This window comes from Ostrea edulis, chromosome 1 (assembly GCF_947568905.1).
Source record: "Ostrea edulis chromosome 1, xbOstEdul1.1, whole genome shotgun sequence".
Taxonomy (NCBI): domain Eukaryota; kingdom Metazoa; phylum Mollusca; class Bivalvia; order Ostreida; family Ostreidae; genus Ostrea; species Ostrea edulis.
Window position 1 is genome coordinate 49,216,258 of NC_079164.1, and position 21,192 is coordinate 49,237,449.

The following is a 21,192-nucleotide window of genomic DNA, read 5'->3' on the forward strand; positions in this document are numbered from 1 at the left end:
AGCCGTTTCTTATGCCTTTGAAACCATTTTAAAGATAGAGCACATGCAACAACCACAAAGATATTTTGTGTACAAATTAATCATGTTGAAAGTCAATAATGAGCAAAATTTCGACTTGGTTGGTAAATGAGCAGACTATTACATTTAACGGTTAACCATTTCCCGCGTTCATCTGTAATACAAATTTCAGCGTTGGTGGTGTTCATATATACAAGTTTAATGAATAAATAATATGCATATGTACAGCATATTAAATTTTATAAGACTCTACGTAGTTTGCACTGAAGAAGATAGTGTGTAATCAGAGAATTGGAATCTTCGACACAGATATTACCGATTCTAATTTTACTCGTTTTATGTTTGATATAGATACGCAATGATATCAACGCAATTAATGTAACACATGGAAAAGTTCAATCACATATTCTTTTTTATCATAGATAGTTTATGATATGAATTATCCCTCTTAATTGGTGTGCATATACTGTGGTGGCTACAATGCGTATCTAAATACATGTCTAAATATGCCTTGCCAGTCATAATATTCTAACGTACATGTAGGCTAATTATAACTTATTGAATATGTTACATGTGTAATTTCAAATGCTAATCTAATATTGTATTAAGCATTGTCAGACACATCTAATGATTGTCCATCTGAATTAAAAACCACTCATGATACATAATACGTATGTTATTAAGTAAAGAATTTTATTATGGCTTTGGTCTGGCTTTTAAAAAAAAAAATGCACGTCTGCAACCGATTGCAATCCTTGTTTATAAAATAAAAAGTTTAATAATATCGAAAATGAAAGCGCGTTAGCTTAATCGGTACCTTTATACCAGAGCATTTCGAATGCAAAACTCGATTATATTTCCCCCGTAAAAATTGAATTAGTAGCAAGTCAAACATACAGAATTTAGAATTTTATATTTCGCATTGAAAAAACGTTTTAGCGACACTTTTAAAAATGTTAGTGCAAGTTTTGAGTATATTCCATCGTACATAATTTACAAATTTAGTTTAGGATATGTATATGACCTCGCCCATCCTCAGTACTTATTCTGTCTGTGTTATTTTAGATATGTATGTGGCCTCACCCATCCTCAGTACTGATTTTGTCTGTGTTATTTTAGATATGTATATGGCCTCGCCCATCCTCAGTACTGATTCTGTCTGTGTTATTTTAGATATGTATATGGCCTCACCCATTCTCAGTACTGATTCTGTCTGTATTATTTTAGGGTATGTATATGGCCTCACCCATCCTCAGTACTGATTCTGTCTGTGTTATTTTAGATATGTATATGGCCTCACCCATCCTCAGTACTGATTCTGTCTGTGTTATTTTAGATATGTATATGGCCTCATCCATTCTCAGTACTGATTCTGTCTGTGTTATTTTAGATATGTATATGGCCTCATCCATTCTCAGTACTGATTCTGTCTGTGTTATTTTAGATATGTATATGGCCTCATCCATCCTCAGTACTGATTCTGTCTGTGTTATTTTAGATATGTATATGGCCTCATCCATCCTCAGTACTGATTCTGTCTGTGTTATTTTAGATATGTATATGGCCTCATCCATCCTCAGTACTGATTCTGTCTGTGTTATTTTAGATATGTATATGGCCTCGCCCATCCTCAGTACTGATTCTGTCTGTGTTATTTTAGATATGTATATGGCCTCATCCATTCTCAGTACTGATTCTGTCTGTGTTATTTTAGATATGTATATGGCCTCATCCATCCTCAGTACTGATTCTGTCTGTGTTATTTTAGATATGTATATGGCCTCATCCATCCTCAGTACTGATTCTGTCTGTGTTATTTTAGATATGTATATGGCCTCATCCATCCTCAGTACTGATTCTGTCTGTGTTATTTTAGATATGTATATGGCCTCATCCATCCTCAGTACTGATTCTGTCTGTATTATTTTAGGGTATGTATATGGCCTCATCCATCCTCAGTACTGATTCTGTCTGTTATTTTAGATATGTATATGGCCTCATCCATCCTCAGTACTGATTCTGTCTGTGTTATTTTAGATATGTATGTGGCCTCACCCATCCTCAGTACTGATTTTGTCTGTGTTATTTTAGATATGTATATGGCCTCGCCCATCCTCAGTACTGATTCTGTCTGTGTTATTTTAGATATGTATGTGGCCTCGCCCATCCTCAGTACTGATTCTGTCTGTGTTATTTTAGATATGTATATGGCCTCACCCATTCTTAGTACTGATTCTGTCTGTATTATTTTAGGGTATGTATATGGCCTCACCCATTCTCAGTACTGATTCTGTCTGTGTTATTTTAGATATGTATATGGCCTCGCCCATCCTCAGTACTGATTCTGTCTGTGTTATTTTAGATATGTATATGGCCTCATCCATTCTCAGTACTGATTCTGTCTGTGTTATTTTAGATATGTATATGGCCTCATCCATGCTCAGTACTGATTCTGTCTGTGTTATTTTAGATATGTATATGGCCTCATCCATCCTCAGTACTGATTCTGTCTGTGTTATTTTAGATATGTATATGGCCTCATCCATCCTCAGTACTGATTCTGTCTGTGTTATTTTAGATATGTATATGGCCTCATCCATCCTCAGTACTGATTCTGTCTGTGTTATTGCTTGTAATGACCGAGTTTACGATAATGCCAGGTCTGGTCCTGTACAATCTGTAAGATGCTGTTCTGCATTACCTTGCAATACCAAAATACACAAATTTATCATCACTTACAACTTCCATGCCATGCTTTCAAAACCCATCTTCAAACTTTAACTTTGACCACCTCTCTGATTCCTTTCATCTCTGTCTTAAAATGAAAACAATTTACTGGAATGACCCATGAAAAGAACCAGACATTGCTATAAGTCTTTTGAAGCTAACTGAATTTAAATTTTGACAGAAGCAAAAACGTGTATCTCATACAAGACTACAATTATCAGATTGAAAACCAATTTATGGATGCATCTACGGGTTCTGAAAGCAAAGTGAGTTAAGAGCTAATAGAATTGACCACACAGTACATAGAAAATAGTCATGATTCAAAGAGAAGGCAGAATATTATTAGCTACCATTATGTTGATCATTACCAGATACCTCCCCATTACAGAGGGTGTTTACGTTTATAAAAATGGCAGAATCTTGAGTCTTCAACAGATATCCCACAACTTATTACTAATCAGGTTTTTTCAATTTACATAAAAATTTCACTGGGGTTCTATTTTCGATGTTTAGTGGTGTGAAACAAGGTTAATGAGAACAAAAAGTTTATCATTTGACCACACAAAAACCTGTGATTTTATAACTCTCTTGGAGGTATAAGACCGAGCTTGTGATCCAGATTTTGTGAATTCTACAATCTAAAGAAGTTAATTTTCACCATAGAAAATCAGCAGAGCAATATCTAGTTATCTGTGTATATGTTCAATCATATTTGGTATCGAGTGTGATAAATGCTTTTGAAAGAAATTGTGAAGCGTTGTTTTATATACAGTGATGAAGAAATCAGTCAGGTTACGTGATTATATTGGCCAATAAACCAACGACCTGAAAGAACACTCTATGTACAGGAAACTTATAAACAAGGAATTGGTGTAGCACTGAATCCTTGAAGGGTTGTATAGGGAGAGTCTGCTTCCCAATACAACTATGTTAAAAGTTCAAGAATATTAAGTAGCGTTCTACTGAAAGGAAACCAATTCCAACTGTGGGTAACAGAAACTTTCACATGTTCATGATGTAGTCATCTTCCTGAAGACAGAACATTTTTCAAATGATGGTGTGAAAAGCAGCAAATAGGAGGTTGAAGACTACGAGTTGAAAGTAAAGCTGGTCAACATTGCTCCGATGCTGTACTTCAGCTATTAATGTCATCAAGGGAGCCAATTTATGAACCATGATAATAGAACGAAGTAGAAAGAACCCCGCTACATCAGCATGGTATCAAACTACTGTCATATTTTAATTTAACTTATTGGAGTTGATATACGAATTAGAACAAGACAATTTATAAAAACGTTGAATATGTTTTCCAATTAAAACAATGAAGAAAAAAATGAGATAGGTAAGATTATGTACATGTAGTTTTATAATTCATTATCTATCATTTCTTATATTTTAGCCCACTTCCGATCAACATCTATAAAATGCTTATAAAGTTTAACAGCACTATGATGATATGATATCAGAAATATTTTGGACTTTTGATTGCAATGCCATTTTAGCACGGTTTACGGATTCTGATTTTAGCACGGTATACAGATTTTGATTTTAGCGCGGTTTACAGATTCTGATTTTAGCACGGTTTCCAGATTCTGATTTTAGCACGGTATACAGATTCTGATTTTAGAACGGTTTACAGATTCTGATTTTAGCATGGTTTACAGATTCTGATTTTAGCACGGTTTACAGATTCTGATTTTAGCACGGTATACAGATTCTGATTTTAGCACGGTTTACAGATTCTGATTTTAGCACAGTTTACAGATTCTGAATTTAGTATGGTATACAGTATCTGATTTTAGCACAGTTTACGGGTTCTGATTTTAGCACGGTTTACAGATCCTGATTTTAGCAAGGTTTACAGATTCTGATTTTAGTACGGTTTACAGATTCTGATTTTAGCACAGTTTACAGATTCTGATTTTAGCAAGGTTTACAGATTCTGATTTTAGTACGGTTTACAGATTCTGATTTTAGCACAGTTTACAGATTCTGATTTTAGCACAGTTTACGGGTTCTGATTTTAGCACGGTTTACAGATCCTGATTTTAGCAAGGTTTACAGATTCTGATTTTAGTACGGTTTACAGATTCTGATTTTAGCACAGTTTACGGGTTCTGATTTTAGCACGGTTTACAAATCCTGATTTTAGCACGGTTTACAGATTCTGATTTTAGCACGGTTTACAGGTTCTGATTTTAGCACGGTATACAGATTTATTATTTTAGCACGGTATACGGATTCTTTTATGATCGTGGAACAAGGATCTGATTTCTACTATCACGAACTTTATACTTATATATATCATTTTATGTTTGTTTCTATGTTTCTATGTTGTTTTACTCCCATTCGAGAAATTTGTCACTCATCTAGAGACGTCACTAGCTGTAGTTGAAGTGCCACAAATTGTTACATGTGCATGGCGCTGGAGGGTTCTTGACCGTGCCAGCGGCTAACGTGACACGGGATCTCGGTTTTTGAAGGTATATCCGAAAGACCCATGACTTTTATTTCGAAAGCCGGGAGTTGGCAAAGGAACAGTCACTATCTAGTTTGTGTTAAAATTCGTATGTTTTGCGCGGCGTCGGGGTCGACACTCGAACCCGGAACCTCCCAATGGCGAAGCGAGCACTCTAACCACTAGTCATCTCGTATATGTAGCAATGTAGAGATAGTAATATAAGAATGTCACAGTACTTTATAAACAGCTGAATTCTGATTAGAAGTCAGGTGAAATATAACCAAAGAAAATCATCTGGTAATGACATACCTCAGGGTTTATTTCGTTAGGTGTACACGAATTCAATACTTCAGAATATAATGGAAGCTGATGTTTGTATTATAAATGAATGATGCAAATATTGGTTAACCAGCACCACTGCATATTTACTGTTTGTCGGATTCGGTCATTGGTGACCATCTACACCTTGGATTCATGCTTATATAGTTTGTTTTCATGCTTTTGTAAATATCTGTTTTCTCAATTTGTGGGAGATCTAGAATAACACCAACGAATATCAGTTTCGATTATTGTTACCCAGAGAACCTATTTACAGCTATATCAAAGTTTGTTGTAAATTGTTCAACTTTTAAAAGGAAGAAGGGGATTTAAATATTATTTAACTCTCGCGTTCCTAATGAATTGTAGATATATAATAATCCATTCAATTCCTCTTCAGGATCTATGTAATCCCAGCAATTCTCATCAGCATCCAACATGATCCCATCAATTTTTGTTCATTCATTCAATTTATTCGCTCAAACCACAATGGAAATGGTACATGAGGTACCATACAGAAATTTCATGTATCAATACAAGTAACGTCAGAGGAATATATATAGGTATAATGAAATATAGACGTAAATATGTACAAAAATGTGAAGTTATGTCTTTAAAAGGAGAACAGACTAATTCGTATATCTTTAAAATAAACATGCACAGGTTTTTAACATATTTCACAAACTTTCATTACATTTGGTCTCGTACAATATTTTCTGTGTAGATATTCTTTTCTTATACCGGATAAAGCACTGCACTCTAATACAAAATGATATTCATCTGTAATTTTTGTTTCATTACATTAAACACAATATTTCGTTATGTGGTATACTAAACCATCGGCCAGTCTGTCAGTGTGTGCCTTTGCAATAGAGATGTCCATGCTTAACATAAAGATCTCATGACCTCAGGGTATGTTGACATATACTAGATTAATTTCATTTGAACAAGATATGGGTGACTGATGGAGAAATGGAGTCATGTTGTATGTCGTGGTCATTTGGACAATGCAAAGGTCACTGGGAGAATGTCCGGGCCATAGCTTCGTAAAGACTATGAAGCGTTATATAGCATACAGCAGCTGAGCTTCTGCGTCCCTGTGTTTCCGATAAGTAAATTCTTTTACATCTTTCGTATCTTAAATAGTTATTGAACTGAATACTTCACAAAAAACGGCTACCGTTGACCTTGGAAGTCTTTGCCTTCATGATTTCGTCTATACAAAACAATCGTTTGTTCATGGCAACATAAAGTAATAGGAAATTTCACTTGTCTTCATCTTCTTTTTTTTTTAAAACACTCGGGAAAATTAATGAGCGCGAGTATTCAACACTGCTCTCATGCTTATTTTCACAAGGCGTAAATTTCTCGTTTCAACGATATCAAATCGTGGTTTATGTTCCTTTCTGCTCGTCTTGTTAAATATTGTGAAGGGAGTCAGACAGACTGTATTAATTTATTGATCATATTTCACTTCCTAGTAAAATAGATCACAACATATATCCACAGTTTATCAGACTTTTTCTCATGCAGCATCGAAATGTATTTGACCTAGCGACTATCATTGGAAATGGTCTGATGTTGCTAATGAATAGTTAGAAAATGATCCCAGTAACTCCTGGCAAGAGTCGTCTACATGATCTCAGGAAGTCATTTACAAATCCAACATGCTTCTTTGCAATAGACGAAATTGTGATGCCTATGCTTCATACATTTATAACATAGGGGTATATTTAATCTTTGATACTTGACCAAGGGTCGGGTAACCTTGGGAGAGGGAGAGTAGTACAAAATTCTGTCAATAGTTTTTTTTTTTCCTTTTTCTGTGATATTTTATGTCCCATTCGAGAATTTTTAACTAACATAGACTTCACCAGCTGTATGTGAAGTGTCTAAACTTTTGACCTATGCACAGCGATTAGGGCCGTAACAGTGAGGTTTCTTTAACGTGCCACACCTACCGTGACTAAATCTCGTGACCTTGACTTCCAATAACGGGTGTTTGACGAAGGAACAGTCACTACCTTTATTAAACTTCTTAGGTTTTTAAATATTTCTATGACCTGATGGCGTGTTATGGTCCTCATCCAAGGTCATTTGACGTAATATAGATAATAAAATTTGCTGGGATTTAAGCAGAAATGTTGTTTGGTCCAGAACTTTGTAAGATCAATAAAGCTCATACATAACATAATATAAATCTTGTTTAAGGCAAATACTTTAGAAAACTTGTAAACTTCACTGAGTGCGGAATACAATGACAGCCGCTGTTGCTGACCTGCAAAATCATTCAGAATTACATTCTTACAATACATAGATCAAATCAGTGGCAAAGACAAATATACATGGCCCTCATCATTTGGAGAAATTACGCCGAGTTATCCTACAAAACACAACACGTCACCGATTGTCACCAGAACTTCGGACGTAGCATGTTGGAAAAGGTGACGTATGCCGTACTTCGCCATCGTCGACTACAATTTCAGCATGAATGGCAACACGAGGCATACTCCTTTACCTACCTAAACTATTACACACCAATCCCGCAAGAGTTCAGATAACATTATGGTAATCGATCATGTTGCCCTTCATCCCGATTCCACATACCGTGACAATAACATACTGTATTAGAAAGTACACGTAACTTAGTTGAGACTAGCACACATTTTCAAATACATGTAAACAAGTAGTCGAAACTAGTAACGAATAGAGACTAGAATGAATCTCTAAATAAAGATATAGTAGAAACTAGTAACGAGTAGGGGTTAGCACGAAAAATCTGTCACGCAACAGGAACACGTCCTGGACCAGGGTACCACTGTATACCCAGATCATCAGAGAAATCTGCCAGGGTACCACTGTATACCCAGATCATCAGAGAAAACTGTCAGGTACCACTGTATACCCAGATCATCAGAGAAAACTGTCAGGGTACCACTGTATACCCAGATCATCAGAGAAAACTGTCAGGTACCACTGTATACCCAGATCATCAGAGAAAACTGTCAGGGTACCACTGTATACCCAGATCATCAGAGAAAACTGTCAGGTACCACTGTATACCCAGATCATCAGAGAAAACTGTCAGGTACCACTGTATACCCAGATCATCAGAGAAAACTGTCAGGTACCACTGTATACCCAGATCATCAAAGAAATCCATCAGGGTATCACTGTATACCCAGATCATCAGAGAAAACTGTCAGGGTACCACTGTAAACCCAGATCATCAGAGAAAACTGTCAGGGTACCACTGTATACACAGATCAAAGAAATATATCAGGGTACCACTGAGTACCCATATCATCAGAGAAAACTGTCCTCCTTGCAAAATTTGAACATTATTAAACCAAGACAGCATCAATATTATAGTCGCATTTAGCATGAAACAGATGGCGTATGATAATCTTCGTGTACCACAAGAGAGAAAGTCTTACTTTGGACACGTTAAACAATTTTCTACAGTGGATGGCCAAAAGTATAGACATGATGGAAAGTCTGTTCCTGGTCGATTTATTTGTAAATACCCCTGCTGAATACTATTTTTAAGTGCCCATCAAAATTTGTGTTCCTTTACTTCTGTAATATAGTGTATTTTCGTGCAACTAATTAGCAATTAATATATTTATTTAGAAGATAGAAGTTTTATAGAAGACCAATAGAAGTTTTCAAAATCTATTCTCAGATCATTCTACGTGCATGGTTTTTTTAAGGGGGGGGGGGGGTCTGTTTTAGTTGATATTCTGATTGATCTAAAAGAATAACATATCTAGTTTGTATAGGTTAAATTAACTCTCTGTCACGTATATTTCTAAGCTTTAAAATATTTTCTCGCCAATTTTTGTCTGAAAATGACTTTCATCAGACACAAAGTTCAAACCATCCTGTGGAGTTCAAAGTAATCCTACGTAAGTTTAGAGTCAACAGATAACGGGTAGATAAAACAAGAACACTACCTGATCGCCAATATTCAAGGGAAATATAAGTTTTCAAAGGTGTTAAATATGCTCAAGTGCTACAAACAAGGTGCGTATATCGGTTTTGTAACTTTTGACGGCTTTCGATATCCTTATCAAATCTTTTAATGCTTTGATTGAGTAATGGGCTATTTAGAGTATTTTTAGATGCGAATGTTAGATTAAGTTCTAAGCTTGTCAACTTCTTCAACTTTAAAATTTTTCCTGAATTGTGCGAACACATAGTAAAGATATTTCTACAGTCAATGGGTTTGCGAATGTTATTTTTAGCTTGAATATTCTAACGTGTATGAGGATGAAAACGGCCATTGTCTTCCTCCACAGCGTATCGTGCATGGTTTCACTGAAGCCTACATGTAACTGATGTCCACTGTCTTCCCCCACAGCGTAATGTGCATGGTTTCACTGAAGCCTACATGTAACTGATGTCCACTGTCTTCCCCCACAGCGTAATGTGCATGGTTTCACTGAAGCCTACATGTAACTGATGTCCACTGTCTTCCCCCACAGCGTAATGTGCATGGTTTCACTGAAGCCTACATGTAACTGATGTCCACTGTCTTCCCCCACAGCGTAATGTGCATGGTTTCACTGAAGCCTACATGTAACTGATGTCCACTGTCTTCCCCCACAGCGTAATGTGCATGGTTTCACTGAAGCCTACATGTAACTGATGTCCACTGTCTTCCCCCACAGCGTAATGTGCATGGTTTCACTGAAGCCTACATGTAACTGATGTCCACTGTCTTCCCCCACAGCGTATTGTGCATGGTTTCACTGAAGCCTACATGTAACTGATGTCCACTGTCTTCCCCCACAGCGTAATGTGCATGGTTTCACTGAAGCCTACATGTAACTGATGTCCACTGTCTTCCCCCACAGCGTATCGTGCATGGTTTCACTGAAGCCTACATGTAACTGATGTCCACTGTCTTCCCCCACAGCGTATCGTGCATGGTTTCACTGAAGCCTACATGTAACTGATGTCCATTGTCTTCCCCCACAGCGTATCGTGCATGGTTTCACTGAAGCCTACATGTAACTGATGTCCATTGTCTTCCCCCACAGCGTATTGTGCATGGTTTCACTGAAGCCTACATGTAACTGATGTCCATTGTCTTCTCCCACAGCGTATATGGTTTCACTGAAGCCTACATGTAACTGATGTCCATTGTCTTCTCCCACAGCGTATATGGTTTCACTGAAGCCTACATGTAACTGATGTCGGTGAACATTATCCTATCTAAATGTCTTCTCCTGTCGTATTAGACTAAGTGTGAAAACAAGAGTACTCCAATTTATGACACATTTTGATGACGTTTACACAAGTGTTACCTTTAATTTGATTCGCTATCACTGGATCTCTATTTGCAAAATTCAAATCTGCAAATCATAACAACACATTGCACATCACAGTTTTATCGAATATAATGAAGTTTTCCATTATTACATATCAAAAGTGGCTTACTGCAAAAGCTCTACGGCATATTTTAAATGTAATTTTTAATTAGGTTTTAGTGTGTTATAATTTAAATGTAATTTTTAATTAGGTTTTAGTGTGTTATAATTTAAATGTAATTTTTTAATTAGGTTTTAGTGTGTTATAATTTAAATGTAATTTTTAATTAGGTTTTAGTGTGTTATAATTTAAATGTAATCTTTAATTAGGTTTTAGTGTGTTATAATTTAAATGTAATTTTTAATTAGGTTTTAGTGTGTTATAATTTAAATGTAATTTTTAATTAGGTTTTAGTGTGTTATAATTTAAATGTAATTTTTAATTAGGTTTTAGTGTGTTATAATTTAAATGTAATTTTTAATTAGGTTTTAGTGTGTTATAATTTAAATGTAATCTTTAATTAGGTTTTAGTGTGTTATAATTTAAATGTAATTTTTAATTAGGTTTTAGTGTGTTATAATTTAAATGTAATTTTTAATTAGGTTTTAGTGTGTTATAATTTAAATGTATTTCAAATGGATCAATGAATATTAAATATAACAAGTGTAACCATTTGGTTCGGTAAAATATGAGAATGATAGTATATGGCGCTGAGGAAAGCATATGAACCGAATCTGCTTTTTAACATTGTAATTGACGTCATCAAGCCGCTACAATACCGAAGTGTATTTGTTATTTCAAGATATACATGTATATATATATATATATATATATATATATAGAGAGAGAGAGAGAGAGAGAGAGAGAGAGAGAGAGAGTACAAGTTTTTGTGGATCGTCAAGATTTTATGATTTCGTTGGATATGGCATCTGTTTGATGACATGATATAAATGGAAAATTAGACCTTGAATATGATCCTGCAATAAACTTTATTTGTATATCTAATTAATCGTCTATATCTTTTCTGATTACTGAAATCATTTCCATGTAAAACATTTTCCCTCAAAAGTTTTCTCTCTTGCTAGATCGTACGTAATATGCATGGTATCAAACTTTTCATCTTTGTGTTTCGAAAAAGCGAGTTTATGTTCTCATTCTTTTAAATCTTCCGTATCTTTATCAAATAGTTATTTTAAAATTTATTACTTAAACTTGGCTAATATTGATCTTAGAAAAGTAAACTCATCCTGATTTCGTCATACAAAACAATTACAATTGAAGGAACTACTTCCATGGCAATATACAAGCGAATAGGAAATTACGCTTGTCTTCCTCTATCTTTTTGAACACTCGGGGAAAATCAATGACCGCGAGTATTCAACACTGCTCTCATACTTAATTTTCACAAGTCGTAGATTTCTCGATTTGATATCGTTTCAACGATATCAAATCGTCTTTTATGTTCCTCCCAGCTCGTTTTGGTGGGTATCGTGAAGGGGGTCGGACAGAACGTACAGATTTATGAATCATATATTTCATCTCCTAGTAAAATACATCACAGCATATCAAACACTATCAGACATGTATTCTCCACGCATGCTCATGCAACATCCAACTGCGTTTGACCTGGCCACTATTACGAGAAAAAGCCATTGAGACTTTGTGTATCTCGTGGAAACACAATTAAGGCATGTATTCCTAAACAGGCATCTACTAACATACCACGTGAAGAAATGATATTAGATTCTAGGAATTGATAAAAAAAAAATTATACAGCTTCTCTCCAAATTGAAATAATTTCTAACACTATAAGAATTTATAACAAGCTTCCTTTATTATCAAAGAGAGGAACTAAATTACCCTAACAATTATGTGAAATAGTAAACCTGTTTTTGTTTCGCACACGAGAAAGTTGTGAAAAGTAATCTCAAGTTCTGCTCCAATATTTGGCCTTCGTTACAATTTTTGTATACATGTACAATGTATATCTATAAATCCAGCTGTTACAATATATAATTAACTCCACTATCCTGGGTTTAATTTTTCTTGGTATATATATATATCTAAATTCATAGATACCAATTTGTTTCTGTCAGGTCAAAGATAAATATAGTCTTTATCTTTGGAGAATTGTGTACATCATCTGTCTAAAATCAGCAGGGATAAAAAAAAACATTTCTTGTTGACCTGGTCAGAAGGGGGAAAAGAGAAAGCATTAAAGTCAACATCTCCTCTTTGCTTGTTTCACTTTTGGACAGACACATAAACCAATAATTAATTAATTGTACCTAACAATAGATGGAATACTTTATAGGAAAAAATTAAAGGTTTTGTAAATGGACAGATAAGAACAATATAAATATTTCAATGATATTATTTCTCGATAATTCCTATTTTATTATTTTACTACTCTAGAGAAATTTATGTCATACCAAACTACATCAGAAACGTATAGAATCGACGTTTCTTTAAAACTACATGTAAATCTCTCAATCCAGTCACAACCGTTTCACCCTCTTCTTTATAAGGAGTAGGTATAATATTAATTTCAATTCCATAAACAGGAACCTTTGAATTGGTCGTGACGTTTGAGTTGATCAATTTTTTAAATTGAATTATTGCACATGTATTTCGGCAATGCGAAGTGGACACACACAGCGAAAAATTGTGTGAAAAATGTCATGCCCATTGTGATGAATAAATTTTAGCACTGTTTTTTTCAAAATATTAATCATACGAAAACACTTTTACATTATTTGAATTGAAAATGAAACTTTTATCTCTTTAAAAATACAATATATGAATCATCTTGGATGTATTCGTATAACAACCAGGTTTTCAATATCCGTTGTACACGATAGAGCTCTGGCAACAGCGTATGTGGAAAATTTAGTCCTCAAAAGAACTCTATAGTTTGGATCTAACTCCCCCTAAACTATTTTTAGTTTCAAATATGCACTTGATTTTGCTGAATAGTGTATGCTCAACTTTCGAATACAATTACGTCATATTCAGAAAAGCACTGGGGATCCTAGGAGATGGCCTCATAAATCATTAAAATGTGCTACTGTCCTCAGATATCCTATATCCAGAATATCAGTCTTGAGACCGAGAAAACACACACATCAAATTTAATGCAAAGCTGCACATTTTTGCACTGTTTTCTATTCCGCACGCGTCGTAACCAAGCCACTTTTGTAAAAACAGTCTGTTTTTTTCACATTTAAATAAAGTAATTAAAGTAAAGTATAACTTATTTTCTGTAAATGTTTTCTATGAATTTCTAGTTAAGTACATGTCTCATCATTTTGCCTCTTCCATCCATTCGGAAATAATTTTAAAATTTCATTATATTTTTCTTATGAAAACAAACTTGAAATTTGAAGACAATGTGAAAAGAGGAAACCCTTCGTATGATATCTCAGGTTACTTAAGTTCGCTTGTCTCTAAATATCATGCAGCAATGTTCTTCAGAGTCTTTTTTATGAACGCCCACGCCTAATACTTGCACCTTCATGAAGCTCTTACATTTTATTCACATCGAAGAACCACGACCACTTGATCTGCAATTCGAATGCCAGTGTTGAGACCGAGCAAACATGCACATCAAATTTGACAGTGAATACAACGTTTTTCAATAATGGCTACTGACAGACCCATTAAATGCTTTTTAATTTGCATTCTTCCATCCAGAACTTGCTTATGTTACTTAGATAATGTTACCCTTCTTGTCGGGGGTGAAAGGAAATAGAAACTTACATGTATACATTTCACGGCCCAGGATCTGAAAATACATTCCGCATTAAAGCAATTGATTGATGGCAGGTGTTGAAATAAGTAAACAAAGTGTTATATCTTGTAATTACATGTCAAAATAAAGCAAGCTTTCTTGAGTATCGACATCATTCTTCTTGTTATTATGTTTTCTTGAGAAGAGTGAAATCGGTCTTTTGTAAGCAGCATCTTGATAATAGTTCACTTTTTCGAATGTCATTTTTTGTCAGTGCCATTTTAATGCTATTTTCAGAAGGATTCAAACACACTTTAAGAAATGTCATAAAGAAACATTTAGAAAGGGAATATCCTAAAATAGGTTATCATTTAACAGGGTTTGACATTTACTTTTTTGAGCACTAGACCAGTCGGGCTACTTCAAATGAATTTTACTAGACCTGACCTTACATCCACTAGCCCTGACCAACTGTACAGAAAAAAGTGTTAGTTTCTCCATATTCAATTACTTACTTCTAATGACAAACGTTAAGTTTGAACTAATCCTTATTTGATTGTCTCAAAAACATCAGTCTCGTCAATCAATTTGATATGCTTTAATTTTCAAACGCATTTTCTGTTTCGTTAAATTCTACTCGGCACGGGAATTCTTTAGTCCATTTAGAATAAAATGATCTCAACCGGTTTTTTTTTTTTTAAATTTCTATTTCATAAGCCCTGCTTTGTTTCTTCCCAACCTTTTCCTTTTCTTTCTTGGGACATCTTTCCTTGAGGACGAGTCGTCGTATTTGAATATAGAGACATTCCTGCACATATGTCAACACCGAAAAATGGCTCTTTACGACGTAATTTATTAATTTGATAAACACTTTCTTATATTTAATTCAAATAAACGTGTTTTTAAAAAATGAATTCAGTTTATATCTATTTATCCGAAACATAACTTTACACGCATCGAGCAGATGTCGTAAAACATCACTTCCGATCCCGACTTATGTATTAGAAATAGAAATAAAGATTATATGTCATCACGCGGTTCAAAATTGCTCACAAACTCTTTACAATCTTATTGTTTTAAAGTTTCTTGTTTATTTTTTCAACACGACCAGTTGGACTAGTAAATCGACATTTTACCCGACCGGACCCATCATTTAGTAGACTCGGTCGGTCGGACGTGCCTTAGTGTCAAACCCTGTTTAATGATTTCTATGTTAATAAAGAGTTATATAATTAAAAGCAATGCACTACTTTCCCGATCGCTTTTTAATGAAGATCATATTCTGACATCTCACGTCCCAAGCAACGTGAAGAATATTTAGAAACAAAATGACAAAATCCTTATCCACCCTGTTCTCTGCTTACCATGGCATTCAACGAGTTTGTTGAAGGAACTATTCAACTAAATATCCCATAATACTATGTCGAAGAACTGCGTGATACTTATGCAAAGAAAATACTAAGACTATACACTGCTCCCGGGTGTTTCAAGTAAGTATCCCTTCTTGTTTGAATTTTATCAAGTTGATAAACCATTAGAAAACATGAAGATAAGATATGCATGTCTTATTTATTCATATTTATCTGTTTTTTTTATCTCTGCTTCTCAAGTTTAAAGAAAATGTGCATAACAGGTTATTGCACTCCAGAATCAGCTGACTGCAGATTATAAAATGCATTGATTTGAACAGTTTTATAGAATTGTAAGTATACACATTGTCTGATCATGAACTGATAACACAGAAAATCATCATTTAAAATGAAACCATCGTCTTTCGCCTACTAAATAGAAAAAACTCTCACAGCCGAGAGCATTGCTCCTTATATCTGGTTAGTGGATACAACGTGGCCCAGACATTCGCTAGTTGTCAATATTATGCAATGGAAAACCTAGGATGTACAATTCAATGGTTAGATACAGCCATTGTGCGATACGTCTTCATTTCCTGTTGTTGATTAAAAGTAAACTTCCCAGATTTTTCTATGATCAGCTTTAGGCGTTACAAGAGAAACCATCCCTATTCCAAAGTGCAGGCAACAAGTTTAAATTGAATTGGTATATTCTTGGTGTGTTTTTTTAAAATGTTTTGGGGGGGGGGGGGGAATTCATTTGACCATTTCACTCATTCACCCTTTAATGAGGACAAGTGTCCTTTTTCTGTAACTGCAATTTTCAACTTTTAATGATGGCGAAAAGCAAACATCAAGTTTAGACATATCGATACAAAAACGGGAAAAATAAACACAAAAAACTTATATCATTCCTTTAGTAAGGGATATTTTGTTGTTGGGGGGGGGGGGGGGGTACAGAATACTAGAATAATTTTCGAATTCACAAATTCGTAAACATATCCAATAGATGTGTTGGTTAGTTTATTGCTCGTTTTGCACAATTCTTTTACGTTAAATGGACATTTATCGCAATTTAAGAAAGAATAGAGGTGTCGTTGTAATTATCATACAATAAGTGTGACATCACAATACAAAATCAAAAAATTGTCTGTAAATAAAACGGTACGTAAGAAATTTAAAGTTACATGAAGAATTACGACAATGCATACATAACAATCTTGCTTACGGTTGATGAAGAAAGAAAGTACTGAAAGTATATACAAAAGTAAAATTATGTGACTCCTAGATAAGCGAGGATTCTCCACGTATACTGAAAATTTGACACAAAGGTGAAGAAGGGACAAAAATCGATCTCCATAATTACATATCTGACCACAAGAAACCCCCAATAATCCAACTTTTGATTTCAAACACATGGAATCTTATTACTGTCCAAGAAACAAAGCCTCCAAAGTATGTCCCTTTTCTTTATTATGTTTATGTCAACTTTTGTTTTGCTTACTGGTATTTCAGACTTATATATAACTCGACGAAAAACTTGGGTCAAGATGCGCATGTTTAAATATTGTGCCATTGTAATAGCAAATAAAACAAAATATTTGCATTCCATTGTATTTGCATTGACGTCTTTAAAAATTGCATTGATTGCCATTTCCTCATAAACACATTTTTTTTTAAAACTATATTTTATTCACAAAGTGAATGGGATCGGGCAGCAGGCATAGCCTATTTAAGCCCTCTCATAAATACATTGTACACTGTAGTTGTAAAAAATGCGCGTATGAATCGTAAGGATAAAGTATGTTTACTTTAACAACTGAGAATTCCGACAGAAAAGAAAGTAGAATGTAAATATAATTTTGAAAGTACATCTGCACGGCTTCGAAACGGAATACTTTTAATGAAGCGCTATCGCACTTTATGAAGTATGCCGACCTGAAGCGTCACAGTTCATGATCATACCCGCATGTATTCATACCCTCATGCATTCATACCCTCATGTATTCATACCCGCATGTATTCATACCCGCATGTATTCATACCCTCATGTATTCACAAAAATAAAATTTATTTCTTAAGTGTAGTACGATCTATCGATCTTCATGTTTAAATCTTATAACACAGCGCAGTTGATGCTAAATGTACAGTTTCACTGGTATTCTATGTTATTAAACACTTCTTTGATAATAATTCACTTTTACCGACACGAGTAGTGATGCTTATAAAGCTTTCAGTTTCATCCTATACACATTCCTCTGACGTTAAATTTCTGTATTGTACTCATGTACCACTTCCATTGTGGTTTGAGCAGATAAAGTGAATAAATGAATTCATACACAATAGCATATTTACATTTACAATTATTTTGCCCTTATTATCTTTACAAATTGTAATGATAGCCATTTCCTCATGAATTCGCTGCAGTTGTAAACAATGCGCGTATGAATACAGATATAGTACGTCTATTTTAACAGCTTGGAATTCCTACAGAAATGAAAGTAAAATGTAAATATGAAAAAACGAATTTCATTTTTGAAAATACATGAGGGTATGATCAGTAACGCTTGAAGTATACCGGCGTGAAGCGTCGCATTTCATAACATCATATACATATTTTTAAAAATGAAATATTTCTTGATTAAACAATTAAGATCATCTCAAAAAGTATACTGTTATAAATCAATTTGTGAGTGAGAAAAGCACACGGTTGAGCTCCTAAACGAAGATATTTTACCGACATGTGTACAAAGTGCGACATGACAGTATGTTGAGATGATGCACTGTGAAAATCAGAATATACACAAAGCACCAGGAGAGAAAAAAACATCTACATGTATATCACTGGGTTTTCCACAAGTCATCACAGATACACGCATCATGTCAATTTCATGATAATGTGTAAGAAAGTTTTTGAAGGATTTCAATTCTATCATGTTATGAAGATCTGGCTTTGGGTCAGAATACACAAATAAGGATAAAGGGAAAAAAAACGTCCACAGCAGATATGCATTTTAGCAATTACACAGTCTGTGTAAACTATATGACAACTTTCAATATCATGTTTCCACTGTCCTTAAATTCTGCTAAAAAATATTCAATTATCAAACATTTGGAAAAAGCAATTTATTTCTGATAATGCAACGGCGCATGTGAAACTTGGCTTTTCCGGATTATTAACTTCACCACCCCATAGAGTGCCCAATGTAAAACGGCGTGAAATTTTTCAAACTATATGAAAAATCCATTTATAATTTCATCATCAGTGATAAAAATTTGCATACTGGATGTTTGCATTTCAAGATTAAAATAAAGTTCCATCGTGAAAAGACTCAGATATTTGCGAGTGGGATGCAATAATTTTGATACAATTACTTAGGTAAATAAATCATCTCTTACAAAAAAGAAAAGAAAGAAACAACAGCTTTTTTAAAAAAGCGTGTAAACGAGACACACAGAATGTCACATTGTTAGACTCACATTTAGAATACTTGGTGTTATCTAATAACAGGCAATATTGCTATAAACGGAATAAAATATGTAAAACATGTACATACTATATATAGGGAAAATGTCATATTCTGAAAATGGATTCTTCTTGATAATATTACATCTATTGCATATTTGGTCTTACCTTTGATGGCTCTGTAAGATATCCCTCTGGAGGACAAAACTCGGCAAGATCAATAATAAGTTGAACTTCTGACGCCACAAATAAAATTGTCGCGCTCCATTTGGACTCCCGCCTTTCTCCGTCACGACATGGGGCAAGAAAATCAGGTAACTCATCATCGGATATTTTTTCTTCCTCAGAGTACACTACCTGAAACTGCGGCACCTCTTCGTTATAATCGTCACAGGTGGCTTCTTCGTTTACATTTGTTTTCTCCTGATCATGGCTTGGACACTCTGTTTGTTCCGGCGACCGATCTTCCGATATAAACAGTATATCACTCTCACTTTCTTTACTGAGTAAATCACTTTCATCAGAATTACCTAACTCGTCTTCAATATAAAACACAGCCTGTGATTCCCCTTCATTATCGTTGGTAGCCTGAGGATTGTTTCGTACATCGGAATCGCTGTCCTCTAGGTGTAATAGGGCCAAATTCCCCGAGTGACTTTCAATTTCATTTTGATCACGTGTATCTGGGATATCCAAATCTAGGGTTACACAATATCTGTGTTCAGATTCTTCCGTCATATGATTGTTTTAATATCCGAAGAAATATCCCATCTGGAACTGTGATTTACGATGTTTTTCCCCAAATAATATACACGTCATAGATTTCAAATTTTGTCCATTTCTTTCAAAATATTTGAAATCATTGTCTGTGGTTTCAGTATCAATCTGAAAATGTTCTTTATCTCAATGTGAATATTATGTTAACTTTTAGATGCTAATCTGACGTTTGATCCGGTGAAAATCGCTCTTGCAGCGCATTTCCCGCGGTTCACCAATCACTGGAGCTTTTTACTCCCGCTGTATCTCGTTGGGCAAAATTACTCCGCCAGCAGAATCTAAACTCGTTTTAGACAGGTATTTTATGTTTTTCGTTTAAAATGTATTCACTCTGCATTTAAACACCCCCCAGGATGACTGGGGAAGGTGCATAATAAAATAATAAAAAAATTAATTTACGTTTATGTATTGTAATTATTTGTGCATATATTTCTACTGGATTGTGATTATCTAAGTAAGCTGTCAAATTTCGTTTGCTTGTATTTTATTTTAGCTACTAGTATTATGATAGATAGAAACCCCGAGATTTTTCTTCATTGGTTAGAAGATTCTTCCATTATCAGCGTACGGATTCACTTTGCTGTCTTAGTGCGGTGAGAATTAAAAAAACAAAAACTTTAATTTTATTTTATAAACGAATGGAATCGCAATGTATTTTGAAAATGACAAATCAAACACAGTTTGAGTTTAATAACCTATGCAGATTACATAAGAGCTTTTCTGATTCTGACTATGTCTACATGTGTATGATTTTGCGCCAACACGGATCAAAACTGTTACTTTGGATCACGGTCCAACACAGCCAAAGATGAATGACCTTTTTGAACTAATTCGTCTCCACGGGATGCGGATTTGCACTTTATCGACTGTATGGCACTTAGGAACTGATAATGTAACTTTCAGCCATGTTTTGTTATACTGTAAGACAATGGTTTTTATCTTGCGTGTTTCTTTTTTAGAAACCTGACCCTGGTTTGTATCAAGTCAATTTCCATACACCCTGTGTCATATGCTCCGCTGGCTATTTTTC

The 21,192-nt window shown here is 34.7% G+C and overlaps 1 protein-coding gene across 2 annotated transcripts in view; it reads right to left on the bottom strand.

Moving 5' to 3' along the window:
- The window catches only part of LOC125651648 (sodium-dependent noradrenaline transporter-like), a 35,271-nt gene extending 14,876 nt beyond the window's left edge, over window positions 1-20,395 (bottom strand). The window contains exon 1 of one of the 2 annotated variants that reach the window (XM_056153010.1): window positions 19,554-20,395. In XM_056153010.1, the coding sequence (XP_056008985.1) occupies window positions 19,554-20,123 (570 nt within the window). In that variant the 5' untranslated portion in view covers window positions 20,124-20,395. The remainder of the gene's footprint in view (window positions 1-19,553) is intronic. The other variant, XM_048880349.2, reaches the window with a different exon arrangement.
- Window positions 20,396-21,192: the final 797 nt, after the last annotated feature.